The 24,292-nt window shown below is 39.0% G+C and overlaps 1 protein-coding gene across 6 annotated transcripts in view; it reads left to right on the plus strand.

The window, feature by feature from the left end:
- gria3a (glutamate receptor, ionotropic, AMPA 3a) overlaps positions 1-24,292 on the plus strand; it is a 267,421-nt gene that overhangs the window by 23,074 nt on the left and 220,055 nt on the right. For 5 of the 6 annotated variants that reach the window (XR_009815421.1, XM_061962198.1, XM_061962199.1 and 2 more), the window contains exons 1-2: positions 4,558-4,937; positions 8,838-8,996. Coding sequence is in view for 5 of the 6 variants with exons in the window: in XM_061962198.1 (XP_061818182.1) it covers positions 4,856-4,937; positions 8,838-8,996 (241 nt within the window). In the remaining variant the exon portion in view is untranslated. Of the gene's footprint in view, positions 1-4,557; positions 4,938-8,837; positions 8,997-24,292 lie in introns of those variants that run through there. The other variant, XM_061962200.1, reaches the window with a different exon arrangement.

Raw genomic sequence — 24,292 nt, forward strand, 5'->3', positions numbered from 1 at the left:
CCGGAGTTTACATTTTGTAGGAATACAGAATTGGTATTCCTGCTGTAGAAGCACTTGCCTTCAGAGGAGGAGCTACACCATGTTTAGATACCAATTCTATGCATTAATAACACAAAATGTGGATCGTCAAAGATGTTTGGTAATGTAATCTGTGATAGGGGTGGCGTGGTGCAGAAGTTTATTTATAGAACACATATAATACACAAGGCAATTCAAAATGCTCTACAGAAAATTACAGGAAGTCCAAACTAAAAATAAAATAATCATAAAAGTAATCATTCAATCATTCAATTCAAGTGGAATATATAAAATAAATTAATCATTAAACTATTATAACTCAAATCAAAAAGTGTAGATGAAATATTTTCCGTTGTTTTATGTGCAAATAAATAAAAGTGTTTTCAGCCTGAATTTAAACATGGTCAATGATGAGGCCTGTCACACATCTTTAGTAATATTATTCCATCTTTTTGGAGCATAAAACTGAAACGCAGCCTCACAATGTTTGGTCCTGACTCGGCGACAGCAGAAGAACCACTTCCTGAGGATTCTCAGAGCCCCAGATGGTTCATATGTCTCAAACATGTCAGAGATGTACTTTGGCACAAGACCATGAAAAGACTTGTACACAAGCAAACAGTGCGATTTTTCGATACCTTTTTTGCACAGTGGGTTTGCTGTAGACATGCTACTAATTAGCATTAACTATTTTACATGGGGATTTCACCACCTCCAAATTTTGTAATGAAAACTTAAACAGCTGGTGTGTAATAAGTACAATATTTGTATTTTGTATTTTTTATTTAACCTTTATTTAACCAGGAAAACAATCCCATTGAGATTAAAAACCTCTTTTTCAAGGGAGTTCTGGCCAAGAGGCAGCAAAGTTACACATAAGATTACATCCACATGACACATTAAAATGACAGGATGGACATCAAGTAAAACAGTTACAGATAACTGAGGCTCCTTCAAATGCTCTGTTTAGATTTAAAAGCATTTAAGGATAAAAATTCAGTCAGCTTCCAGTCTCTTTGTAACATGTTCCAAACACAAGGAGTTGCACAGACAAAATATTTGTCCCCTAGCTCAGTGCGAGCAAAATAGACAGAGAGCAACAGCTGATTGTTGGATCTCAGTGCATAAGAGTTCGTACTTCTCTGTGAAATCAATGTACAAATGTAATCAGGCAATAGTCCCAGAAGAGCCTTGTAAATAAAAGTGTACCAAGGACACTGTCTCCTAGTGGACAGAGAAGGCGGTATAGCTCGGTTGGTAGAGCGGCCGTGCCAGCAACTTGAGGGTTGCAGGTTCAATCCCCGCTTCCGCCATCCTAGTCACTGCCGTTGTGTCCTTGGGCAAGACACTTTACCCACCTGCTCCCAGTGCCACCCACACTGGTTTAAATGTAACTTAGATATTGGGTTTCACTATGTAAAGCGCTTTGAGTCACTAGAGAAAAGCGCTATATAAATATAATTCACTTCACTTCACATCCCACCCGAGAGTACAAGTCACAGTGGTGTGTCATGGCTCTACAGTTTGTGATGAACCTCAAAGATACTTACAGTTCAAACACTTTGTAGGGCTTAACAAAAGAAAAAACTGGTGGAATCAACTTAATGGCAAAGATTACTTCCTGGCCGTAGTCTATACACTACTGCCATCTAAGGCATTGGACGCATTGCAACTCTATGCAAAGTCTACTTTATAATATCAGTATTTGCTGCATGGGAAACAATGTCTAAAAGGTTTTTAACAAGTTAGCAAATAGCAAGGAGGAGTTATGATGCTAATTCTAAGGTAATGTTGATCACTGACGACGAGTTATCAAACAACTGACATGTACCTAAGAAATATAACATATTTTTTATGGTAATCTACCAGTTCTTATTTCACCCATGTTGAAATTATTTTTTTTAAATATATTTTTTTGTCTTAGTTTTAAGTCAGTAGTGGTCTTATGTTCAGGGTTGTTTTATATTCAGGTCAGTAAGAGTGCATGGAATCCTGCAATTTAGAACTCTTATTTGTGGTTTATGTATTCTGGTGCAAACACTGTCTTTGTGTGTTGTAGGACTTCATCCGTTTTTTTTGTTGTTTTCAGACCTATTGGCATTTATTAAAAATGGTCGTACTGGTATTTGTGCATTTATCCATGCTATTGTGAAATGGTCTTGCAAACCCACACCAGCAGGGGACCTGGCTGAGGGTCTGCCTTGGCTAAAATCCTGCTTTTCCTGAGGGGGTTTGTATTGGCAACCATTTTGTTTCAAGGTCTTCAGCTGCCTCATCATAATAGCATTTTGGGAAAGTGCTGCCACTCTACACAATGTCAGCTTGGCATCAAGTCCCACTTTTAAAGGGGTCAAATTTCCAACCTTTTTGAGAGACATTGTTTAAAAAAGCGATGCAAATTTGTAATACATACAAACCCCGTTTACATATGAGTTGGGACATTGTGTTAGATGTAAATATAAACGGAATACAATGATTTGCAAATCCTTTTCAACCCATATTCAATTGAATATGCTACAAAGACAACATATTTGATGTTCAAACTGATAAACATTTGTATCGTATTAGATCAATATCGATATCCTCCAATACTCCAGGCTCCAATATCAGTACTGTAAATTGAAAAGTTAAGTTGGACACCCGAAATATTACAAACCCCGTTTCCATATGAGTTGGGAAATTGTGTTAGATGTAAATATAAACAGAATACAATGATTTGCAAATAATTTTCAACCCATATTTGGTTGAATATGCTACAAAGACAACATATTTTATTTTTTATTTTTTGCAAATAATCATTAACTTTAGAATTTGATGCCAGCAACACGTGACAAAGAAGTTGGGAAAGGTGGCAATAAATACTGATAAAGTTGAGGAAAGCTCATCAAACACTTATTTGGAACATCCCACAGGTGAACAGGCAAATTGGGAACAGATGGGTACCACGATCGGGTATAAAAGTAGAAATGCTCAGTCATTCACAAACAAGGATGGGGCGAGGGTCACCACTTTGTTAACAAATGCGTGAGCAAATTGTTGAACAGTTTAAGAAAAACCTTTCTCAACCAGCTATTGCCAGGAATATAGGGATTTCACCATCTACGGTCCGTAATATCATCAAAGGGTTCAGAGAATCTGGAGAAATCACTGCATGTAAGCAGCTAAGCCTGTGACCTTCGATCCCTTAGGCTGTACTGCATCAACAAGCGACATCAGTGTGTAAAGGATATCCCCACATGGGCTCAGGAACACTTCAGAAACCCACTGTCAGTAACTACAGTTGGTCACTACATCTGTAAGTGCAAGTTAAAACTATCCTATGCAAGGCGAAAACTGTTTATCAACAACACCCAGAAACGCCGTCGGCTTCGCTGGGCCTGAGCTCATCTAAGATGGACTGATACAAAGTGGAAAAGTGTTCTGTGATCTGACGAGTCCACATTTCAAATTGTTTTTGGAAACTGTGGCCGTTGTGTCCTCCAGACCAAAGAGGAAAAGAACCATCCGGATTGTTATAGGCGCAAAGTTGAAAAGCCAGCATCTGTGATGGTATGGGGGTGTATTAGTGCCCAAGACATGGGTAACTTACACATCTGTGAAGGCGCCATTAATGCTGAAAGGTACATGCAGGTTTTGGAGCAACATATGTTGCCATCCAAGCAACGTTACCATGGACGCCCCTGCTTATTTCAGCAAGACAATGCCAAGCCACGTGTTACATTAACGTGACTTCATAGTAAAAGAGTGCGGGTACTAGACTGGCCTGCCTGTAGTCCAGACCTGTCTCCCATTGAAAATGTGTGGCGCATTATGAACCTAAAATACCACAACGGAGACCCCCGGACTGTATATAAAATATAATAAAACATTTTAAATTGTTATGATGTCAGGTTTGGGACAGGTGTGACGCTGGTGTGGCCACAGTGTGCACGTCTGATGTTGCTCACATGTGCTCCACTGAATGCTCAGGGAGTTTGTGCGTTTGCTCACACACATGAAAAATTAGAGGGAACATTGGAACAGTGCTTCTCAATTATTTTCTGTTGCACCCCCTGGGAAGAGGAAAATATTTCACGCCCCCCACGTTCACTGTGACTATAAATAGCATTATTTGTCTATGAAATTGTTAGAACTATACCTCTGCATAACATTGTGAGCTTATTAACATTAAAGGAAACAACACACCGGCCTTTCCTCGTCTCCCGGTGAAACCAAGTGCTACATACGCCTCAACATGTTCCCCGAGGTCACATGCGCCCCTCCTGGCATCGCACAGCACCCCCCCCCAGGGGGGCCCGACCCACTAGTCGAGAAGGACTGCCTTAGAAGCACATTTCAGGTCCTCATGGGGTAAACAGTGTGCAATCGTAGCAGCTATAGCAACACACACAAACCCACGCACACACACAAACACACACATGCGCACGCACACTGCAGTGACTGAGGCTGGCAACACAAGTTTGATATCCTCCTCCTCCTTCTCCTGCCTCTCTCTCCAACTATCTCGCTCTCTATTTCAGTGGTCCATTTGCACGCCCCTCGTCCACAGAGAAGGAGCTGCGTGTGTCTCTCTTCCGTCTAGCGGCATCTCCATCTATTGCTAATAAAACGCTTTCTTTAGCGTTTACTATTCTTGTAGGGTGCACGTTCACATTCAGTGTGTGTGTGTGTGTGTGTGTGTGTGCGTGCGTGCGTGTGTGTGTGTGTGTGGGTGTGTGTGCCACAGTAGCCCCCTTTGCTCCCCCCACGCATCTTGTGGATTTCTTTCCCGACCATTCCGCGTACATGCAGCACTGTGCTCCACCTCACCAGGAGTTCCTTTCACTTCTCGGAGAAAATGTGTCCGGCCGTGGTGACAACACTTTTGTTGTGTTGGTGCGGAGTCTCCATGGCCGGCTTTCCGAACCAAATCAACATCGGTGAGTTGACTGAAATATGCTTCCTTTGTGCTCACGGCTGAAACAAGACACGCTCCAACCAACTCTATCGATTAGCTTTGAATAATTCATCACCAAGTTCACTCAAAAGTGAGACGTCTTTCTTGGTTGATCACTAGAAAATCACCTTTCTCCTGGAAATATGTATGAGAACGCTGAGAGACGATGTCATGCATCTATAATACAAAAGAAAGAAGTGAATGGAGAATCTAAGTGAGGCTTAGACACAACAACATATCATACATCATACAAATCACATAGAACTACATAGTTTCTGTCACTACATAACATGCCTGCGCTACTGTCTAGGACAGGGATATTCAACTAAACTGTTTTAGGGGCCACATTTACAGAACACTAAGGACCAGGGGACCGGACTTCCCCCTTTACTATTAGTTTTATTCGGTATACTCCATCCTCTACCGTGGACATTTGATTTTGGACAATTTATTTTGTCAGAGTTACAGGAGTGCTCTGTTGTTTTTAAGGACCATGTGCAAAAAAGCCAGTCAAAGATCATCGCATTGACAGCACTCTGGTGTTTTTAAGAATCTGCTGCCCCAAAAAAAGTGAGTTTTTCACAGGTTGTTTGAACTGAAATCACGGGCCACCAGTTGAATAGCCCAAATGGTTAAAAGGAGAGGAGCTAAAATATAGCCTTGAGGAACACCACTAGTATAACTAAAGATGTTGAACAAATGACTATAGACTGCATCTGATGCAGGGCTCGAATTTAACCACGGCAACCACGGCCGCGACCACCCTTGTCACTTGCTGTAATGCCCTAAAAAATTGACCAGCATCGACAGCAAGAACATGCCGTGACCACCCTTGACTTTTTACTTATTAATGGACAACTGTAACGGAATTGTTTTGTCGAATAAATTGATTCAAAAACACCCAGAGATTACTTTGTTTCTTACCTTTTCAACTGTCTAAAACATCGCATAATTAACGTTATCGGTATAAACAACATGGGCGCAGCCATTTTGGGCGTAAGGGGACACTATACCCATTTTATGTTTATGAATATATATATACACATGTTGGATCAGGAAAAAATACAGAGGCTATTTCATCCCTACAAGCCTGTTTCTCTGCTCTTCAGGGGATTAATTGAAGTGTCTCACTTTCCTGACCTAACGTATATTCCGCTCTATCCTGGTATTGAGGACTGTATAACGGATAAACCACAGAAACCTTGAATATATATATATATATATATATATATATATATATATATATATATATATATATATATATATATATATATATATATATATATATATCTATATATCGTATTTTTCGGACTATAAGTCACAGTTTTTTTCATAGTATGGCCGGGGGTGCGACTTATACTCAGAAGCGACTTATGTGGGAAATTATTAACACATTACCGTAAAATATCAAATAATATTATTTAGCTCATTCACGTACGAGACTAGACGTATAAGATTTCATTGGATTTAGCGATTAGGAGTGACAGATTGTTTGGTAAACGTATAGCATGTTCTATATGTTATAGTTATTTGAATGACTCTTACCATAATATGTTACGTTAACATACCAGGCACGTTCTCAGTTGGTTATTTATGCGTCATATAACGTACACTTATTCAGCCTGTTGTTCACTATTCTTTATTTATTTTAAATTGCCTTTCAAATGTCTATTCTTGGTGTTGGGTTTCATCAAATAAATGTCCCCAAAAAATGTGACTTATACTCCAGTGCGACTTATATATGTTTTTTCCTTCTTTATTATGCATTTTCGGCCGGTGCGACTTATACTCCGGTGCGACTTATACTCCGGTGCGACTTATACTCCGAAAAATACGGTGTATGTATATATATATATATATATATATATATATATATATATATATATATATATATATTGCTGTAATATAGTAATATGACTGTTGTGACTAATATTTCATTATGCACAGTAGTGTCTTAACACTACTGTGCATGTATGTTAAAATGTATTCTTGTCTTCAATCATGCAATATCTTACTGAAAATAATAAATGATTGACAATAAAATATGGACTGGACCCTCTTTTTCAACATCTACAATATACAGTATATAATTTTTTTTAAGACAAACTATGTAATATACCTTTTGTTTTCTTTAAAAACAATGTAAAGAAATAAATCAATGTAATAATAAAACAAACAATAGAATTTATAAATAAAAATATATTTCTTAGGTGCTCAGCGATTCTTGGATGACTGTGACATCATCATAAAATTAGAATCATAATTCCTCTTCTGTTTGATAACTTGCCAAACTTTTCACTTTCAAGTGGGTCTCCTGTGGCGTGGCCACACCTCTCCTGTGTGCGAGTGACAGGAAGAAAAGCACTGATTGGGTATTTTCTTTAATTAGGGCTCACTGCTAGAGTAATATATATTTTTGTCTATGTAATACACACAATTTACACCTTTGCACCCCCGACACACATGCGCCGAACATATCCATGATATTTTAGTTGGAGGGTTGGTAATAAAGCTGTGAATCTTTGGGTGTCCCACGATTCGATTCAATATCGATTCTTGGGGTCACTATTCGATTCAAAAATGATTTTTTCCCGATTCAAAACGATTCTCTATTCATTCAATACATAGGATTTCAGCAGGATCTACCCCAGTCTGCTGACATGCAAGCAGAGTAGTAGATTTTTGTAAAAAAGCTTTTATAATGTAAAGGACAATGTTTTATCAACTGATTGCAATATTGTAAATTTGTTTTAACTATTAAATGAACCAAAAATATGACTTATTTTATCTTTGTGAAAATATTGGACACAGTGTGTTGTCAAGCTTATGAGATGCGATGCAAGTGTAAGCCACTGTGACACTATTGTTCATTTATTTTTATTTTTTATAAATGTCTAATGATAATGTCAATGAGGGATTTTTATCACTGCTATGTTGAAATTGTTACTAATATTGATACTGTTGTTGATAATATTCATTTTTGTTTCTCTACTTTTGGTTTGTTCTGTGTCGTGTTTGTGTCTCCTCTCAATTGCTCTGTTTATTGCAGTTCTGAGTGTTGCTGGGTCGGGTTTGGTTTTGGAATTGGATTGCATTGTTATGGTATTGCTGTGTATTGTTTTGTTGGATTGATTAATTTAAAAAAATAAAAAAATCGATTTAAAAAAAATGAGAATTGATACTGAATCGCACAACGTGAGAATCGCAATTCGAATTTGAATGGATTTTTTCCCACACCCCTAGTTGGTAAGCATTTCTGAAATTCATATTTGGGGAGCAACAATCAACTAAATATTTTTCACCCGAGGAGTGACTTGCAGCTTTATTTGCAGATGACACATGCTAAAAACATTGCACAATTAGTGTTGTAATGTATGGTCAGAATGTATGTGAAGGTAATTATAGTGTACTTGATAATGTCATGGTGGCGCATGGTTGCTGTTGGTGTGACCCCAGGATGTACAGACAGTCGGTGAAGTGCGGATAACAAGGTATTTTAATTTGGACTAGGCACGTGAAAATTAAATGCCACACCATAAACATTCGTCAATGAACCAGTGTTGAAAGGAAAGCAACACTGGGGAATAAACACACCCATTAGTGATCAGGGGACGCAACTGCCTCTGATCACTAATCGAATGTGTTTATTCCCAGGTGTTGCTTTCCTTTCAACGCTGGGGAATAAACATACCCGATTAGTAATCAGGGGCAGTTATGTCCCCTGATCACTAATCAAAAGCAGGTGTGTAAAACTGCCACGCTATGACAGACACTGCACAATAATACACAATTGGCGTGTCTTTTTGGACTTATTTGCTCGAAGTTGTCATTTTCATTTGCATTATGTTGGCACTGTCCCATATTCCGTGTTCTTTGTTTGTAGGTGGACTCTTCATGCGCTCCACAGTGCAGGAGCACAGCGCCTTCAGGTTTGCAGTGCAGCTGTACAACACCAACCAGAACGTGACGGAGAAACCCTTCCACCTCAACTACAATGTTGACAACCTGGAGTCCTCCAACAGCTTCTCTGTCACACATGCCTGTGAGTAGTCATGCACTGAACCATTGTTTAAGGGGAACCGCACTTTTTTGGGAATTTTGCCTATCGTTCACAATCATTATGAAAGACAAGACGGATTGATTTTCTTTTCAATGCATTCTAAATATTAAATAAACGTAAATAAAAGTCTGCTTACAATGGAGCCAATGGGAGGTCCTATATTCCACCCATAAAATCCAATAAATAACCATTCAAAAAGCACCAACATTACGCCATTTACATTTTGTGACTTGAATATTCTTAGTGATATTTCTATTATAAGCACTAACACAGACAAACTATTTATAGCGATCACTACCCTGTGTCCATATGTTGACATCATTGAGTGGTCACCTGTTTCCACGCTTCCTTGCTCCCTTAAAGTTAATTGTGGATCATAAATCACGCCTCTTACCTAGACAGAAGAAGGCTGAGAACGTATTCTGACAAGTTGGTACACTTTGACATCCAATTTAGACCCAGGAATGAGCGGCTAATAGCGCGGCCAAAATGTCCAGAAAAGAAAGGAAATAGTGAAGCTCACGAAAAGACGCTTGGTCCCCAGCCCCCCTACAAACCCTCAGTCCCCCTTCGCGTACCCCCTCTCCAGTTTCTTTGTGAGGATTGTGAATAATTTTTCATCTAAACGAAATTATATGAACATCCTAGCAGTCGGCATCCTCATGACAGCAGACATTGTGCAGTAAGTGATATTTTATTATGTTTGTTGGCTCTCATGAAGTTTGCAGTGAGTTATAATCAGTGATGAAGAAAATAAAGCGAACGCTGTGATGCATTTTGTTATTAAGGCGCCGTGTATGCTTAAAATGATCAAAATACGTAAATATTAAATGTTATTAAAAATGTGCCTGTTACTAAATTACATATATACAACTTACATAATGTATATAAAACCTTAATGGACGTGTTTGGATGTTTTTTTAAGGGCTTTATGGGCAGAATTGAACGGCTCCAATAGGCTCCATTGTAAGCGGATTTTGATGGCATTTATTTAATATTTAGAATGCATTAAAAAAATACATCCGTCGTCATGTCTTTCATGATTGTGAACGATAGGCAAAATAAAAAGTATAGTTCCCCTTCAATGTGCTGCTGACCTATACAGTATATAGATGTCAAATTGTTGTTGTTTTATGTGGTTTTAAGTGGTCAGAGGATTAGAAGTTGCTTAGCGACAATAATGGAATTCATCCAATTTTTGGAAATAGGATTCACTGGTGTTGCTCATTTTAGCTCTTGGGGCTAGTTATTGCACCTGCATGTATATTCTCAAGTTGTATAAGCTTTGTTGTCTGAGATTGTGTTTTGAGTCCTCACTATGTGCAACTTTCATGGACACCGACCAAGACCTGCCAGATGTCCACACAATCCTCTAGTCCTGTTGTCCAAAATCACCGGCTGGATGATGGTGCATGATGGGCTGTAGTTTGCCAAATACTGTGAATGTGTCAAGTAATGAAGTCATTCCAGTGAAAGCAATGTGCTTCACTTAGCTGACTACAGTATGCTTGAGAGTGGTCGTAAAATAATATGCTGGCCGAAGATTCTAATTATAAGCAGGCGTGTAAAAGAGGAAACAGTTAGGATAATACCGAGGACTCCTGCTTGACAAGGACTTCAAAAAAGTAAAAAAAGCAATAAAAAAATCACATTGAACACCGTTTTTTCACGAGCCCCACAATTCCAAGATCAAATTTAGAGATGTGATATGTCCAATGTTCCTTAATCAGCATGAAATATTGTGCTTAAGACAAGAATATTGTTTATCTTTGCACGTAAACTGCAGTTTGTAGTTTCAGATAATTGCTGTGACAGCATTCATTGGATTATGCAATACTCCAATGTCCAAGGAAATTAGTGAAGCTCCAAGAAACAGAATTGAGTATTGTGTATAAAGTACGAGCACAGTAACGTGGTGTCACACAATAAATCATAGACTGCCATTGTAAGTCATGCATGTGCGAGAGACCCGTTGACACGTTGTTGTTGTTGTTGTTGTTGATACATGGTCATGAACATGCTACAGCCTTGCACTGTCAGCCTTTATTAACTACTGTGCAGCGGCAGGCAGGTCAGTTCTTTGCTCAAGGGCACTCAGGCACCTGCTGCCATGGTACAGTTGAATATGGTGCATGTCTCATGGGAATTTGTTAAACCATTTTGTATTCTTCTATGTATGAAAGACATTTAATGTAGCAATTGTAATACAAGGGACTGTAATAATGTACCATTATGTACTGAACCGGCACATAACTGAAAAAAAAATGTAAACTGAATGACAATAAAGGGAGTCTTCATGATCACATAATGTATAATTTAATTTGGTGTTTTAGGCATATTTAAGTTGTCTGTGCTTCTACACATTTAGCCTGTTAGCTTCCTTCGTCACGATCGAACAGTGGCAAAAAAAAAAAGATAAGAATTACAACTGTCACTTCAATGATTTACAAACCCCGTTTCCATTTGAGTTGGGAAATTGTGTTAGATGTAAATATAAACGGAATACAATGATTTTCAAATCCTTTTCAACCCATATTCAATTGAATGCACTACAAAGACAAGATATTTGATGTTCAAACTCATAAAGTTTTTTTTTTTTTTTTGCAAATAATAATTAACTTAGAATTTCATGGCTGCAACACGTGCCAAAGTAGTTGGAAAAGGGCATGTTCACCACTGTGTTACATGGCCTTTCCTTTTAACAACACTCAGTAAACGTTTGGGAACCGAGGAGACACATTTTTTAAGCTTCTCAGGTGGAATTCTTTCCCATTCTTGCTTCCCAGTTTGTTGTTCAACAGTCCGGGGGTCTCTGTTGTGGTATTTTAGGCTTCATAATGCGCCACACATTTTCAATGGGAGACAGGTCTGGACTACAGGCAGGCCAGTCTAGTACCCGCACTCTTTTACTATGAAGCCACGTTGATGTAACACGTGGCTTGGCATTGTCTTGCTGAAATAAGCAGGGGCGTCCATGGTAACGTTGCTTGGATGGCAACATATGTTGCTCCAAAACCTGTATGCACCTTTCAGCATTAATGGCGCCTTCACAGATGTGTAAGTTACCCATGTCTTGGGCACTAATTCACCCACATACCATCACAGATGCTGGCTTTTCAACTTTGCACCTATAACAATCCGGATGGTTCTTTTCCTCTTTGGTCCAGAGGACAGAGGACGTCCACAGTTTCCAAAAACAATTTGAAATGTGGACTCGTCAGACCACAGAACACTTTTCCACTTTGTATCAGTCCATCTTAGATGAGCTCAGGCCCAGCGAAGCCGACGGCGTTTCTGGGTGTTGTTGAAAAACGGTTTTCGCCTTGCATAGGAGAGTTTTAACTTGCACTTACAGATGTAGCGACCAACTGTAGTTACTGACAGTGGGTTTCTGAAGTGTTTCTGAGCCCATGTGGTGATATTCAATACACACTGATGTCGCTTATTGATGCAGTACAGCCTGAGGGATCGAAAGTCAGGGGCCTAGCTGCTTACGTGCAGTGATTTCTCCAGATTCTCTAAACCCTTTGATGATATTACGGACCGTAGCTGGTGAAATCCCTAAATTCCTTGCAATAGCTGGTTGAGAAAGGTGTTCAACAATTTGCTCACGCATTTGTTGACAAAGTGGTGACCCTCGCCCCATCCTTGTTTGTGAATGACTGAGCATTTCATGTAATCTACTTTTATCATGGCACCCACCTGTTCCCAATTTGCCTGTTCACCTGTGGGATGTTCCAAATAAGTGTTTGATGAGCATTCCTCAACTTTATCAGTATTTATTGCCACCTTTCCCAACTTCTTTGTCACGTGTTGCTGGCATCAAATTCTAAATTTAATGATTATTTGCAAAAAAAAAAAATGTTTATGAGTTTAAACATCAAATATGTTGTCTTTGTAGCATATTCAACTGAATATGGGTTGAAAATCAATTGCAAATCATTGTATTCTGTGTATATTTACATCTAACACAATTTTCCAACTCCTATGGAAACGGGGTTTGTAATATTTCGGGTGTCCAACTTAACTTTTTAATTTACAGTACTGATATTGGAGCCTGGAGTATTGGAGGATATCGATATTGATCTAATACGATATCGGCACAAATCATACATACCTGTGTAATGTTGTATTTTGTATTAAAAAAGGTTTGATCAAGTGAAATTACTCATACAGTGAACAATGGTAGGTGTAAAAAACACTAGCCTATTTATTAATAACTGTCTGGAATGGACTTACGCATTCTTTAAGTTGAAGTGGAGTGGTATGTTTTGTGACACCTTGTGGTCACATTGATTTATTTAGTAAAGTTCAGTAAGTGGAATGATGCGGACACGCTTGTTACTGGATACTTTCTGATACACTTTTGCTTTGGAGCTCTGTATCTGCAACTATCATTAGTTGATACTTGTTTATGTTGACAATTGTGTTTTTGACTGCGATATTGTTCAATTATGTTATAAATGTCTAGCTTGTGTGCTATTGTGTGTTTAACTGTTGTTTAGCTGATTGGTCCTAGTAACATATAGCCTACCATGCTTACGTTTTGTAAATGACGCGACTAAAAAGACCAACTTTGTGTGCGTATTGGAGGAAATTTAGATGCTAACCGGCTGTCCAGCTTTGCACAAGTAAACATGCTGTAGGACTGTTTCTTTCAAAGCTCATGTAAGATTCTACATGCAAGCCGATATCATCCGATTTTTTTCTGATATCGAACCGATATCCTACATCAATATATTTTTGGTTTTGATATGGTTTCTGTATGGAGGACAAACATGATGCAAACTAGGGATGTTCGATAACATCGGACTGCCGATATTATCGGCCGATAAATGCTTTAAAATGTAATATCGGAAGATATCGGTTTCAAAATTATCGATATCGGTTTCAAAAAGTAAAATGTATGACTTTTTAAAATGCCGCTGTGTACACGGACGCAGGGAGAACCTTAAAGGCACTTCCTTTGCGTGCCGGCCCAGTCACATAATATCTCCGGCTTTTCACATACACAAGTGAATGCAAGGCATACTTGGTCAACCGCCATTCAGGTCACACTGAGGGTGGCCGTATAAACAACTTTAACACTGTTACAAATATGCGCCACACTGTGAACCCACACCAAGCAAGAATGACAAACACATTTTGGGAGAACATCCGCACCGTAACACAACATAAACACAACAGAACAAATACCCAGAACCCCTTGGAGCACTAACTCTTCCGGGACGCTACAATATACACCCGCCGCTATCACCCCCCCCCCCCCCCCCCACCTCAACCCCGCCCACCTCAACCTCCTCATGCTCTCTCAGGAAGAGCATGTCCCAAATTCCAAGCTGCTGTTTTGAGGCATGTTAAAAACAATTATGCACTTTGTGACTTCAATAATAAATATGGCAGTGCCATGTTGGCATTTTTTTCCATAACTTGAGTTGATTTATTTTGGTATACCTTGTTACATTGTTTAATGCATCCAGCGGGGCATCACAACAAAATTAGGCGTAATAATGTGTTATTTCCACGACTGTATATATCGGTATTGGTTGATATCGGAATTGGTAATTAAGAGTTGGACAATGTTGGAATATCGGATATCTGCAAAAAAGCCATTATCAGACACCTCTAATGCAAGCCTTCCTAATTTTTAGAAATCCCATTGTTTATGTTATACATGCATCACTGATGAGTATTTGGCGTGCGTTGTTTTATACCACTAATTCAGCGGTTCTTGAACTCACCGTAGTTTGTTTACATGTACAACTTTATCCAACGCTGCCACAGAAAGACCGGTTTTATACCACTTTTTTGTCTCATTTTGTCCACCAAATGTTTTATGCTGTGCGTGAATGCACAAAGTACTAACATGACTTCAAGCTAATTGATGCTAACATGCTATGTAGGCTAGCTGTATGTTCATATTGCATCATTATGCCTCTATTGTAGGTATATTTGAGCTCATTTAATTTACTTGATGTCCTCTGTGTATTTAATTTATATTTGCATGTCACATGACGTATTATCTGTATGTAATATTGGCTGCGGGCAGCACGGTGGAAAAAGGGGTTAGTGCATGTGCTTCACAATACAAAGGTCCTGGGTTCGATCCCCGGGCTCAGGGTCTTTCTGTGTGGAGTTTGCATGTTCTCCCCGTGATAGCGTGGGTTCCCTCCGGGTAGTCCGGCTTCCTCCCACCTCCAAAGACGTGCACCTGGGGATAGGTTAATTGGCAATACTAAATTGGCCCTAGTGTGTGAATGTGAGTGTGGCGACTTGTGCAGGGTGTACACCACCTTCCGCCCGAATGCAGCTGAGATAGGCTCCAGCACCCCCCGTGAACCCGAAAGGGACAAGCGGTAGGAAATGGATGGATGGATGCAATAGTGACTGCATTTCTGTTTGTGTGTCGTTATAGTCCACAGCAAACGTTACTCAGTTGGCAAAGATTTTAATAAATCCATCAGAACAAGACAGCCTGCAGTTTCTTTTAACTTGGACACACACATCTATGCCTTTGGCCATTCTAAGCCAGTAACTTATTGCAGGGGTTATCTCACCCTCTGTGAAGCCTCCGTTTTACTAATGTTTTTCAATGTTGTAAAAATGTGTAGAATACATATTATATTTCAACATTTCTGTCAGCCTGCATCACATAGTTGTGTTGATAGTAGGCTAATATAGCTACATCATATGTTGCCTTCATTATAAGACTTATACAGGGTGACACAAAAAAAACGTTCATCAATAAAAATCGAATAACTTCCAAAATTTTATTTAGATTAACACAAAAATTAATCCAGACAGATATTTTTTTTGTATTTTTGGTCCAATATGGCCCTTTCATCCTTTTGGGTTGCCAACCCCTGGTCTAGGTGAAAACCTTTTACATGTTTATATAAATGTGTTTTATTTTTTATCCAATCCAATCCACATTATTTATATAAAAATCGAATAACTTCCAAAATGTTATTTAGATTAACACAAAAATTAATCCAGACAGATATTTTTTTGGTATTTTTGGTCCAATATGGCTCTTTCATCCTTTTGGGTTGCCAACCCCTGGTCTAGGTGAAAACCTTTTACATGTTTGTATAAATGTGTTTTATTTTTTATCCAATCCAATCCACATTATTTATATAGCACATTTAAACAGCAAAAATGTTTCCAAAGTGCTGCACAACAATATTAAAAACAATATTCAAATATTATCCTTAGCTCCACCAAAACCAAACCAAAAATAGATAAATATAAAACCAATATAAAAACAATATAAACATAAATATGATTAAAAATGATTTTAAAGGGTAAAACCAATTAATAATTAATTAATTAATACATTTATTTAAAGAAATTAAAAAACACAGAGGACAACAGAGGACAGAGGACCACACAACTCACGTAGTGTTAAAAGCCAAAGAATAAAAGTGGGTCTTAAAACGAGACTTAAAACACTCCACTGTGGGAGCAGTTTGAACATGGAGGGGCAGAGTGTTCCAGAGCTTAGGGCAGACCACAGAGAAGGCCCTGTCTCCCCTGGATTTAAGTCTGGTCTTGGGCACCACGAGCTGGAGCTGGCTCTCGGACCTCAGAACGCGCGCAGGATTGTACATTTGGATGAGGTCCAAGATATACTGAGGTGCCAGTCCATGTAAAGCTTTAAAAACAAACAGCAAGGTTTTAAAATCAATTCTAAGATGAACAGGGAGCCAGTGCAAAGTCTCAAGAATTGGGGTTATATGCTGGCGTCTCCTGGCCCCTGTTAAAAGTCGTGCTGCCGCGTTCTGGACTAACTGCAACCGGGAAAGAGCTTTTTGGCTAATGCCAGCATAAAGTGCATTGCAGTAGTCCAGGCGACTTGAAATAAAAGCATGCACGACTTGTTCAAAAAGGTTAAAAGATAAAAACGGTTTTACCTTTACTAAAAGACGAAGATAATAAAAACATGATTTTAAAACGCCATTGACTTGTTTGTCAAGTTTAAAATCGCTGTCTATAGTGACGCCAAGGCTGGTGACTTTGGGACGCACATAATTTTGTAATGGTCCCAAGTCAGTGAGGGCTGGACCAAAAACTGAAATTTCCGTTTTTCCCTCATTCATTATTAAAAAATTCTGGGCTAACCAAGCCTTGATGTCACATAGACAGTTGAGAAGGGGTGTCAGGGGGCCCTTTTTAGGTGTATTTTTTTTTTTTTTTAATTGGGAGCTTTTTAGTAATTCTCTTTTACACTACAATATAAAATATTTATCTTATTTTGTATTTTATTTTATTGTTTAAAGTACTATATTAATACAATACTATTTAGGTACTAAATTATACTAAATGCCTATGTTACTTAATCCTAATATTTCTATTTCTCACACTCTATATTCTGAAATAAAGTATGAGAAAGTTATGTCATAAGATATTTTTGTTGTAAACTGATTTGAAATAAAGGAACGGTTGATGAGTTAAGTAGTTCATTACAATAATTTACTTTAATACATGTCATAATTGCTTTATTTATAATAATGTGACTCCAGTGTATTTTAATGTCATAGTCAATTATAATTTTTAGATCGTTACTTTGACCCATTTTCCTCCTTTATGGCGAAGCACGTGGCATCCATTTCCACTTAAACAGATAAAGTAGGAGGCTGGACATTTTCCTTCTTCGCTGAAAATTCACCAACACCATTCTATTTGTTTGCAATTTTGAGTTTTTTTTTGCTTATTGATTAAAAATAACAACAACATAATCAGGAGGATTAGTAATACAGGGAGACGGAAATGGAAGCTAAATAAAACAATTTCCCCATTTTTAAACGGAAGATCATTATGCACACTAATCAGACAGTTTAGTAAGTTCACCAAACTAAATATAAAACTAAATATTTCCTATTTTAGTCATCTGGGTTGCATAAAATCCTGCTAGCCCGCTGGATGTTTATGCAGCAAGTAGACGAGCTGATTATTTTGACACATTTCTATTCTGCCTTGAGTGATAGGTTAGTCATTCCTGAGCTTTGTTGATGTTGATAACACGTGCCAAAACCACAGACATATGAAATCTGCTTGTTTCTTTTGATCCTATGTGTCATGTGCAAACCTCCCTCTTTGGGAATGCCTAAAAAACATCTGTATGAATGAGAGGGGTGATGATGTGCTTTGATGCAGAGTGGAATAAAGCCGGCCTGCTGTCCTCTAGCTGGTCACTAGATAATGACTTTATACAAATCCCTCATGGCAAATGTCTTTTATTGGCATTTTTGATCGATTTATGGAAGGCTGCATGCAGTCCAGCACTTTTCTGTGTGTTTGTTCCTCAGTACGGAAAAATCAATCCCCCCATGGTCATAGGCCCAGCATTTTCATTGTGGTACTCGAATCGTAAAAAAGACAAATTTGAAATGACAATATATAATAGAAAATAGGAACCTGTCACTGGTACCTGATTGGACTGACCCCGACAGAGAGAACTTATGATTCTGTTTGTGGCTGCTGAGGGACGGTATCAATATGTCATCTTGCATAAAAGTAGCATAGATGGTGTTCGCACAGGGGAAGATCACATGTCTCGGCGGAAAGAGTCCGATACGTAGTAAAGCAGAAAACATGTGAGAAGAAGGAATGTTGGGGGTGGGGGGGTGCTGCTGAATGTTCCAGATAGTCTTATAGCTTGAAAAGACCCAATCGTATTCCAAACACCTTTTTTTTATTTTTTAAAGATTTTTGCCCATTATTCACAAACTTTAAGTAAGACAAGGGCACATATGTTTTTCTTTTCTTCCTAAATAGTAAATAAATGCGAGCAAAAGTCAGCTTACAATGGAGTCAACCGGAGTCGCTCCATTGGATGGATTTTGTTTTGTTTTCAGCACAAACCCATTCAAGATTAGACAAACATTGTACAGGGTTACAGACCAGGAAGGCTGATGGGTCGCCACATGGCTCCCCGTAAAAGGTGGGAAAAAGGTAGACGCCGGGGGAGGATGAGTGAAAAAAACCCCATCTCAGACTGGGCTCCCGAGAGGGCTCGTCTGGAGTGTGGAAAAAAAAACCCTCCATGGCTAAGCACATACACATATTACGCCATACAACTCGAGACTTGCAACAAGGGGTGAGGGGGCGGGCATACAGCCTGAAACTGCCAGCCACTAGGGGCGCTGCTTTGTCCACCATACCACGTAGGGTGAAGCGTCAAAGGCGTGGGATAGGGCGTGGGGTATATGTCTGCAGCGTGTGTCTGGTCCGTGACCTTGGTGCTCTTGCAACCGCCAGTCAGTCCAAAGTCAACAACAACAGGTGTGTGTCCATGAGAGACAAGAAAGGAGTTTGTTCTGTCTCCGCTGCACTGTCCTTCGGGAAAGTCTCGAAGCCAGGGAAACGATCCAAGTTAAAATGTTTGTGTTTGCAAGCGAAAATAAAAAGTGCTTTTCACTCTTAATTGTCTAATTCTGGGTCCTCAAATTCATTCATTCATTCTTCAGGGCAGACGGTTTGATGTTATCCAAAATCACAAGTGTCCACAGTTCTGCTCGCATCCTCCAATCATTTGTGGCAGCTTTAAGGTACTTTGAAGGCTGCCAGCATCTTCCAATATGTGAACAACCCAGAGCAGCGCTTACTCCAAAAAGCTCTTATCCTGTTGTTATAATTCAGATATATACTATCATGATAGTATATATCTGTATCATGAATCAATTTAAGTGGACCCCGACTTAAACAAGTTGAAAAACTTATTCGGGTGTTACCATTTAGTGGTCAATTGTACGGAATATGTACTTTACTGTGCAACCTACTAATAAAAGTCTCAATCAATCAATCAATCAGAATAGGTATATATCAGTCAGTGGTTACAGTGAGTCACTTGGCTGTTTTTTTCTGGTCAAACTACATCCTAAAAGCTTTCAAACAAGCCCCTGATTGTCTGTGTGTAGGGATGTAATGGTATCGATATTATTGTGATGATTCGTTGATGTTTTGTTTAAGTTTAGGGTTCCCTGAGTTCTCTTTCAGCACCCGTGTTTTGTGTTCCTTGTTGCCATGGGTGCTGATTATGTTCACCTGCCGCTGATTAGTGGTCGGGACGCTCACCTGCTCCCGGTCACTAATCAGAGAGATATTTAGTCCTGCCTCTCGCCACACTCTGTCTGCCTGTTTTGTTTGCTTCACACAACACGTTGGATACCCTCGCTTCTTGTTCCTATGCTAGTTTATCTTTTGCTAAGCTTTAGCTTTGCTTCCCGTGCAATCGGCACATTTTTCCTGTTTTGTATGCTTGCCTGATTTATTTGTTAAAATAAATCATCTTTTTCACTTGCACGCTGCTTCCGGAGGTCCATGTGCATCTTAGGGAAACGATCAGCGCATTACCATGCATCCTCCCTGTAGCAATTATCACAGTATTAAGGCTACGGTACCATATTATTGCGGTATGTGTCCACAAAAAAGCTTGGTAAAAATGCCATAGTATGTAAAATAAAGCATCAGGAATGTTTAGGTTAAACACACCTACTGTAATTAAACACAAACATAATGTTAAAATGTTCTAATGTATATGCTTTACTACAATCAAGTATTTCTAAGTGCAAATAATTGTGCAGGAATGTCTACTGTTTCAAGCAAATATTGAAAAGAATAACCTACAGTTTGGGGGTTAAATCACCAAAAATGATTCCCGGGCGCGGCCACCGCTGCTGCTCACTGCTCGCCTCACCTCCCAGGGGGTGATCAAGGGTGATGGGTCAAATGCAGAGAATAATTTCGCCACACGTATTGTATGTGTGACAATCATTGGTACTTACTTACTTACTTAGTTGATGTCATTAAAGTAACAATGTAAACATGCTGTGTAACAAGTGTAAAACAATAATGTACAGTTTAGTGTCTTTCAACAAAGCAGTGTCCTCCACATTGGACATTTTTTATATCAGTCTGGAAAATGGAGGTGGCGACTTGTGCAGCCCTGCTTTCTGTCCAAGTGCAGCTGGAACAGCCTTCAGCCCCCCCCCCCCCCCCCCGCAACATCGAGAGAGACAAGCAGTAGAAAAATAGATGGATGGATTGAAGATGTATCAAGTAGTTTTTTAGTTTACTTTTATTAAGCATATTTTTTGAGTGATTTCCCACCGTGCTGGCTCTCTGTCGCCTTGGAAACGCTTGAAACAAAAGTGGTGCACTTCGCTTTGCAGACGTTCTTACAGTGCTGAGAAGAAGCAGCGGATGATAGTCATTAAATAAAAAAATAAAAAAAGAGGAAATCATCAAAAACATGACCGAGCGTGTCCCCAACTTGCTTCTGCACCGTACTGAAGCAGAATGAATCTGGCGGCAGACATTTACTGTATCCATGAAAATAAAAGCTGCTGATGGTGTATTTGACAGAGAGGGAGCTGGAAGTAGAACACTTCATAAAACTACTGTAGTAGGGTTGTACGGTATACCGATATTAGTATACCGTATTTCCTTGAATTAGCGCCCGGGCGGTAATTAATTTAAAACCTCTTCTCACTCAAGTGCTTACCAAAGGCATGCGGTAAATTTAGGCATGCACTTATAAATTTGAGTGTGATGTAAGGATACCATCATCACATCGCTTAATGCCGCAATAAAATTTAAAGCACAATGAATCATCCCGGGAGTGTTTGGGTCTGAAAAGGCAATTAAAATAACATTATTACCGCCTGTTAGCAGGTTTTCTTAGCTCATTATTTGTTTCTGAAATGTTACTCGTACAACTGCATCAAAATGACTCATATTTGACACACGCAGCTATATTAATAAAACATTTTTTCAAAATAAAGCGCTTTGAAAGACGCAACTCCAACAACAAAAAGTCAGCTCTCCACCACTACAAACTAACACAATATTAATAATAAGAATTGCAATTATATAAAACGTAGTAGGTGCGTGACTTACCCGGCGGTAATTCTAGGCATGCGCTAGTTATTTTGCGAAACGAGTTTGACCCGGCGGTAAATCGAGGCATGCGCATACTATATACCCGGCGGCAATTCAAGGAAATACAGTAGTACCGCGATACTAATTAATCATATTCGGTACTATACCGCCTCTAAAATGTACCGGTCAACCACCCCCCCGCACCCCCATGTCGTCGTCACGTCGTGTCATTGCTGGTTTACGAGCAAACGAGCATGTTCGGCAGCACACAATCACAGAGTACTTACAAACAGACAGTGTGTTGACAGAAAAGGGAGAACCGACGCATTTTATTGTAAAAACTAAAGATAAAGGTGAAGTTATAACACTGAAACGCAGTCCAGCCGCAGTCTGCAGTGTTTCAGCTACTTCTAAATCACTAATCTTGGTCTCCATGGCGACAAATAAAGTACATTTCTTACAAATATCATCCCTGCAGGACGAGGAATATCTAAACATGTTTCACTACACACCGTAGCTCACCGGCGTCACAATGTATACAAACACCATTGCTGGATCTACACCTGACATCCACTGTAATGATACCAAGTACAGGAGCGTATCTAGTCGATACTACTATGATTACATCCATATTTTTTTAGCATCACAAAATCTTCTTTCGTTTTTTTTAAATGTATATTATGTTTATAAACTCAGGAAATATGACCCTGGACACACGAGGACTTAAATTATGACCAATGTATGATCCTGTAACTACTTGTATCGGATTGATACCCAAATTTGTGGTATCATCAAAAACTAATGTAAAGTATCAAACAACAGAAGAATAAGTGATTATTACATTTTTAACAGAAGTGTAGATAGAACATGTTGAAAGAGAAAGTAAGCAGATATTAACAGTAAATTAACAAGTAGATCAATAATTCATTTTCTACCACTTGTCCTTAATAATTTTGACAAAATAACAGAATGGAAAATGACACAATATGTCAGCAGACTAAATTAGGAGCCTTTGTTTGCTTACTTACTAAAAAAAGACAAGTTGTCTTGTATGTTCACTATTTTATTTAAGGACAAACTTGCAATAAGAAACATATGTTTAATGTACCGTAAGATTTTTTGTTGAAATAAAGGCAATAATGCATTTTTTGTGGTCCCCTTTATTTAAAAAAGTACCGAAAACTATCTAAATACATTTTGGTATCGGGACAACACTATACTGTAGTGGTTAGTGTATTATTTTATTCAATATTTCGCATCTCAAAACTTTTTCTTTTCAGAAAGCATGTTACATGTGGAAATTGTGCTGTTTTGTGTGACCAAACACTGATTAAATGGATTCTAGTTATTATCAAAGAGAGACATTGATTCGAGTTACAAGTGTTTTGAGTTAAGAGCTCCGTCACAGAACCAATTAAACTCGTAAGTTAATGTACGTCTCCTTAGTGATCATGATTGAGTGCAGCTGGTCATTTCACTTTGGTAGTATTAAAATTGTTAGTTTTTGAGGCCTCATGGGATTGACCGATATTCAGTATAACATCCGAGGAACTCCTAAGAAGCAGAACCGTATGGCGAGCGTTCTAACGAAAACAGTTTCCCTAGAATTGTACCTTTGACAGCAGACACAGTTTTTCCAAGAGTTAGCTTGATCAAATGCCATTTAGGTGCCGATAATGTTCTCACCCCTACTATGAGTCAACTGATGAATGGCTAATGTTACTCTGAGTGAGTGTAGGCAGTGAACGATCCAATGAATGCAACACCGACCACAAAACGCCAGATCCCATCCTATGTCTCTGTCTCACTTAAACTGGGATGAATAGTTTCAGTCACTTAAGTCTTCGCGATGCAATTTTGTATTGCGGGGTCCAGTATAAGCGGCATATAATACGATTGCATGGCAGGGTGTTAATGCTCGGCTCTCTCAGCATTCACACGGTACGATCACATAATGGCAAGGCATGGCATGAATAGGCCGTCTGCACTGCGGCGCATCCTGCAGATCCTAATTTCAATAGCGTGCATCCTCCACGTCACGCTCACTGGTAGATATTAGGCTCATCTGGATTTTCAAGCCCTTGAACAGCGAGGGGGTGAGTCTTACCCAAAAGCATGTCCTATTTTAACCATGCTTGGTTAAAAATATCTAAGCTACTGCAGCCAGGGCTCCGTCAACTTGGATGACCTGCCCCATGATGACAAGTGCTCGCCCTTACAGCAGTGCTTCTTAATTATCTTCTGTCGTGACCCCCATGGGTGACAATAATTGTCCCACCATCCCCCTTAATTGAATTGCTATTGAGAACTTGATAATATCTATTTGTTTATCTGTACAATGCACTGTGTGAGTTACATTCTTTATATATGTGGCTAGTTACCGTATTTTTCTGACT

The sequence above is a fragment of the Nerophis lumbriciformis genome, linkage group LG09, assembly GCF_033978685.3.
Source record: "Nerophis lumbriciformis linkage group LG09, RoL_Nlum_v2.1, whole genome shotgun sequence".
Lineage (NCBI taxonomy): Eukaryota > Metazoa > Chordata > Actinopteri > Syngnathiformes > Syngnathidae > Nerophis > Nerophis lumbriciformis.